The 6095-nt window shown below is 39.7% G+C and overlaps 1 protein-coding gene across 1 annotated transcript; it reads right to left on the bottom strand.

The window, feature by feature from the left end:
* Nucleotides 1-845: 845 nt before the first annotated feature.
* rnf7 (ring finger protein 7) lies at nt 846-2711 on the bottom strand. The gene is made up of 3 exons (XM_083984403.1): nt 2475-2711; nt 2264-2311; nt 846-1319 (listed from the first exon to the last, which is right to left on the bottom strand). Exons 1-3 carry the CDS (start codon nt 2638-2640, stop codon nt 1201-1203), a joined length of 333 nt encoding a protein of 110 aa, XP_083840529.1. The 5' UTR covers nt 2641-2711; the 3' UTR covers nt 846-1200.
* Nucleotides 2712-6095: the final 3384 nt, after the last annotated feature.

The following is a 6095-nucleotide window of genomic DNA, read 5'->3' as shown; positions in this document are numbered from 1 at the left end:
TAAACTACTTCAAGTCAATCAAGTAGCAGAAGTAAAGAATGTATTAGGTTTATGGCATTGTGCCTCTCTACTGGAACATCTACAATTACTGCCAGTAAAATATCAGTTTTAAGTTTTCTGGAAGACACAGAGACTGTAAGTGTTTCTTATTCACTCCCCCCCCACTTGCTCAACAAGGTCTGAGCAGTGACCTTCCTGTCATTAGCCTCACGTCTAAGTGAATTACACCTATCAGACCTTTCTCACTTACAAGAGTCCATGACAAGGAAACTGTGCTCAACAAGAGGGTGTGACTGGTTTTACACAACGCAACAGATGACACTAAAAATCTTGTCAGGTTGATGTTTTCCTTAACAATGGAGAAAGAAGCTCTGGTTCCATGTGATTATTCCCACGTTGCACATTGATCACATTAAGTTTGCCTGATTAAAACACTGGAGTTAATGATGGGATGTGATCAGGTCAGTATCAACAGGAAAGTTAAGCTAAGAACTGGCACAAGGCCAGTCTAACCTTACATGTGAAACAAGTGCTAAAGGTGTGGTGGTTAGCAAGAGCTGACTTCATGCTGTGAACCGTCAGCAGAGCTGCAAACTAAGTATGCACCGTCTCATACACTATGTAAGCTTGGCTTAAAATGTGGATAGAAAACATTGTACTAAACCTTAATGGCGTCTGTGCTGCCAGTACTAATTGCATCTTGGTAATCTGTATAACAAAGAAACATTTTTGATATGTTATAGTAAGAGTATAAACAATAAACAAAGACCTTTGTGTTGTTGAAATCATAATCTCACTTCAGTCATATTGAAACTATTAGATGAAATAATACATATATATCTATAGCTATTCACAAGTCTTTATTTTTAAAAAGACAGTCACATATTCTAGATGTGCCAAACATCACCACAGACAATAACGTAATGCTAACGTGACCCAACACTGCAACAAGTTTCAGCCGTCTCTTCATGACTCTTGATCACTCTGGCCACATCAACCAATGAGTCTGCGCTGATTTAATTTTGTCCATCGTCTTCCTTTGACAGCGGGGTGACAGGAACATGCAATCATAAGTAGGAGGACAGTTGTTGGTGTCAGTGGCTCTGCGCAGGATGTTGCAGTGATCACTGCCAAGTCCATCACCACCTTTGTGGTGCATACAGGTGCTGTCTGAGAGTCAGACCTCCGGCATGGAGAAGATTATTTGCCGATTCTCTGCACCACCCAGTCCTGCTGGCAAAGGGGACAGCGGTTGTTCTGCTTCACCCAGAGGGACATGCAGCAGTTATGGAAGGAGTGGTTGCACTCGCCCCATACAACTGAAAAACAGAAGGAGAAAGCAAGAGAGAGAGAGTGATGAGTCACTTAATGAACACGTGAGCAACAGGTTCATTAGGAGCAGAACAGTAATTTAACATTTAACAGATTGACCTTTTATTCTGCATATTATTATCAAACATTATTTTGACCAAGAGCTATCTGCATTCAATATTACACTTAAGTTAATGTAAATAAATAGAATCAAATATATCCAAGTTAAGTGGAGTTGCACAATTTATGTTATATTACTGAAATATAATCATTGATGTAGGCTATTTACTCGCTGTTATCCTCAATTTCACACACAATGTTTATCCATGGCATCAATATGACACCAACAACTGAATTTTTACATGATTTTAACATATCAAAGGTTGTTCAATATAACGACTTAATAGCTGCTGATTTGCTTGTGAATTCTGGCACTGGCTATCAATTAAGTCTAATCATTATAATATGACACCACGGTTGGTTGTATCTTGCATTATTCAATTGATTCTGCAGAGTAACTGGTAACAAGGTATGATGATCCATTGAAGAGACGTTTGGACGTTTGGACATATCGGTAGGCCTACAGTATATCAGAGTAAACATTCACCTCTGAACTGAAATGGACAGCAGGCATAGAGTAGTTCAAAATGAGAGAAGTAACGTTAAATTACCTCAGATTGAACTGAAGACAGTGTTTGACTAAATGCAACTAAATGCATTTTTGCATCTTTCCGACCGCTGGTGTTTGATAAAGAAGATAACACACAACGACACATAAAACCTCTGCAATCTTTACGTACGAGTTGTCTGAAATGAAATAGCTAGTTACAGATGATTACAGAGGGCTTGGTGTGTACGGTGTAGTAATGTTATGGTGTGTAGGCTGACAGCTCAGGCAGCCCAGCCGCTGTTAGTTGGGATGAGCTGCGGCTTCTTGCAGTGTCTGACTTACCAACACAGTCCTCCTGTTTGTTTTCAGCCTGGCATCGAAGACAGGCGTCTGCAAAAAACAAGAAAAAAACACGTTTCAATGTCGTTGCGCTGATATGTCAGCGGTGTCAGCGCATATAAGCGGCGCTAGCTTTATTAGCCGGTTATCCCAGCTATGCTATGCTAACATAAGCTAAGCTAAGCTAAGTTAGCCTTTTAAATCTGACACTCACCCATCACCTGGACCCGACAGATGGCACAGGTGTCACATTCAACGTCCCAGCTCCACATCGCCACGGCATTCCACTTCTTTAGGGAAAACATCTTGTCCCCGCCCGACTTAGAGCCCGAGGAAGTGTTGTGAGAGAGGACGAGACTCGGCTCGTCACCGTCATCCATCTCTGACTGCGAGTACTCTCGGTACGCAAGGTAACGTTAGCCGGGCTGGCTAAGCTAAACAAAATGGACGAAAACTGTGCAGTAATAATGCTATCGAGTGCTAATGCTAACAACTGTTCTGTCTCCATGACAACAGGAGAGGGCGCTGTTTTCCTGCCTGTAGCCTAAAGTAAAATAAAATGTAAAACTTCAACCATAGACTGTAAAAAAAGACTTCAACTGTCATATAACTTTTTTTTGTTTTTGTTTATCACCCTATGAACTTCTTTTTTGTTGGCTTAACATAACACAGTAGGCCACAGTATAAAATGTAATAAAATATGTGTATGAAGGCTGCCTATGTTGTAAATGTCAGTAGAAATCCAAAAAGTCCTAAAAGTTGTAATTTGCTTCAATGGTTCAATTAGACACTGATTTGTTTTTTCAGTTTGTTTAGGCTACATAAATTGTGTTGAATGTTAGGATAAATGTTAAGGAACACGTTATTATTGACACAACCTTGTTACAGCCTGTGAGATGACAGTGAGGTCTTCTTGTAGGCTATGTTGCACTCGGTTGCACTATGCTCTCATACAGTCAGACCACACAAAGCAACATCTTTTTATTTTCCTTGGGAATTCCTCAGATAAGATGGGAGTGTGCTGTCATAAAATTATTTATAGAGCTTATTGTATAGGATGCTAGTTTCTTTACACCCAGTTATCTGTAAGGTCATAATGCCACAGAACACAGAAGACACATTGTAATGTTGGATTTATGTTGTGAATGGAGTTAGGAGGTAGTTTGTGTTTCTCTTTAAATGTGACCTTTGAGGGTAACATTTATGCTTTTTGTAAATGTGTGTTTTTGTATTTTGTTATTATTTGTGTGAAACTTGGACGTCATGGGACGCAAGACAAATTTCAGAGTGATCTGACAATAAAGTATTATCTTATCTTATCTTAACAATCTGAATGAAGTTCAAATGATACACAACAACTAGTCCTGACCTTGAACTGCAACAAATGTTGGATTTTTAATCAATTAACCAATCAGTGTGCAGCCCTCCCAAAGTGTCTCTGCAGTGCAGACCCAAGATGAAAAATAGTGCTCCACTCTCCTGAGGAAATGTTCCTTCAGAAAGATTTGTTTGTGGAGCATCATTTCTTCCAAACAGAGAGAAACTAGATGTAGAAGATGATTATATTTAACAGATTTACATGGGGATGAAAGGAGGAAATGCTGGCTTCAAAGATTTCCATCTCCTTTTCCTCTTGAATTAGCCTACATTTTAATACAGCAGAGAGTGTTTGGTGAAATATTCAATCATTTGTGGATTTCCAGCTTGGCCTGATGACGAAGGGTCATGGCGTTTCCACTCCATTAAACCACTGGAGACAGAGTGTGAGATATAGCCTAGGCGCAGTAGGCGGTGGTTCGGACGCCTGGAACCAGGTTTTAAGTAGAGCTGGCTCCTCTTACTTCAATATATCAACTTATCTGTCTGCTCCATAAAAATGATAAATTGCATAATACATTTCCTCAGCTATGCATACATGGATTTTCTTGGCTATTGGGATTTGAGTGATTGCTGTGACGATTGGGTGGTCACGGAGAAATCTCTCCAATAGATTTTCACTAATGTATAAAGATTAAATTTATTTCCTTCCCAGAGCTGGCTACATGATTATGATGGTTCAGCAAAAACATTTTAAGCAAAGGAGAGTGAAGATTGAAGAGTTACATTTATGATATTAAAAAAACAAAAAAACAATTCCCTATTGTGATTCTCTGGATATTTGATCTGGATATTGTTATTCTACAGTAAATTGGATTTTTCTTAATGTCTTCTTCACCTGTTTGACTGAGTTATTAAAGACTGCCCAAACAACCATGGCTGCAAAACGGTAAGTAAGTCATAGGCTACTTAACCCTGTCCCAAGTAGCCTACATTACACTGAAACCCCCTCTTCCAGGCTTTCTCCAATGTCACAAAAGAAAGTTTTCAGTTCACACAGACGTGGATTTGATCACCCACTGAGCAAACCGTGCAGACTCCAGGGGCCCAAAATATTTACTTTGGTCCCCCTGGTTTGTGTTAGTTGAACTGACGTTTGGCAGCATGTAGCCTACCACAAAGCACTGCATCACTTGAAATATTTCTGCTGCATAGAGTCGTGTGTGTGTGTTCTCCTCAGTCAAAAGCTAAAGTTTTTGTGAATTTAATTTAATCACTGAACAGCACACGTGGGAGCAAAGAAAGCTGTAGCATAGAGAAACAGGCCAGTCTGTATCCTGTAACTTGTCAGGAGTGCTTTGACAACTGTTGACATCCACGTTCCCCACCGTCCTTGAACGCAGCAGAGGCCGGAGCGTCATCACAGCTCCGCTCCAATTTAGACCTCCATCCACTCAGTAGGTGTGATCGCTGCGGGGCTTCAAGTAGCTTTGAGAGGAGATAGAGGAGAGGCTTGTGAACCTGTAGTGGAAAAACTGTAGCGGACCGTGAATCAGACACTCTCTCAGGGAGGAAAACGTTTATTTCGAGGAAGTGGATCTATCATGACTGCACTGATCCAGAGAGCATCGGACAAACCAGCGCCAAAGAGCCGAGCAACAGGTAACTTATTACCGTGAGCGGATATGGTGATGATGCTGCACGGGTTAAATACAGTGAAATTACATTATAATATGGCTGCTCGAGATCTGATGACATTCAGCCTGTTGATAATATTTCATATTGACTGAATCTTTGTACCTATACCCCCTCATTGTGAAGTCATTGTCAATGCATCATTTCAGCAGCAGGTTTAACTGAACTCTACAAGACTTTTTTTTCATCAGAAATTGAAAACCCAGAGGATTAGACACATGGTTTTTAGTGATACTATTCACTACCAATCTACTAGTAATGGCATTTACTTGTTTGAGTTACTGTTACTCATTAGGCCTACAGTATCACTGCAATGTCTGTACTGTATTCATTGTTTCTATTTACTTGTCCTAATAATCCATAGCTACCTATGAGTTTTAGGGTTAGGGTCACTTAATCAGAATAAATCCCACTGTGGTAAAGCAGTAGCTAGTAATGAGTAAAAGTTTTCAATGTAACCACATCTAATGAGATATATTTTTAGTTTAACAGATGGTTTTATATTAAATGTGTTGATGTTGAGAAGATTAAAAGATGTAGGCCTACAAAACGATATATTTTAAGACAAACAGTAAAAACAATCAGTAGTGGTTTTGTGAGAGGATTTCAGTTTTGACTTGGAGACAAATATCTAAACAAATGACTCTGGAGGAGTGATCATATCCGTTACTGATTGATTTGTGCAGCCTCAATATAAGAAATTGAAGAAGAGGAGAAAGAAAAGACTGGTTTTGACAGATGCTGTTTTGCTCATTTCCAACTCAAAACCAGAAGAATATGTTTTCATTTTTGCCAGTAGCTGCCTTCTGTGTAACGAATACAG

The sequence above is a fragment of the Trachurus trachurus genome (genome assembly GCF_905171665.1).
Source record: "Trachurus trachurus genome assembly, chromosome: 13".
NCBI classification, from domain to species: domain Eukaryota; kingdom Metazoa; phylum Chordata; class Actinopteri; order Carangiformes; family Carangidae; genus Trachurus; species Trachurus trachurus.
The sequence above is the reverse complement of the archived record's forward strand: the minus strand, read 5'-3'. Positions and strand labels throughout refer to the sequence as shown.

Coding starts and splice junctions, on each gene's coding strand:
- rnf7 (XM_083984403.1), bottom strand. CDS start 2,640: ATGGATGACGGTGACGAGCCGAGTCTCGTCCTCTCTCACAACACTTCC. Junction 2,312..2,474: donor CTGTCGGGTCCAGGTGATGG/GTGAGTGTCAGA, acceptor TGTTTTTTGCAG/ACGCCTGTCTTCGATGCCAG. Junction 1,320..2,263: donor CAAACAGGAGGACTGTGTTG/GTAAGTCAGACA, acceptor TCTGTTTTTCAG/TTGTATGGGGCGAGTGCAAC.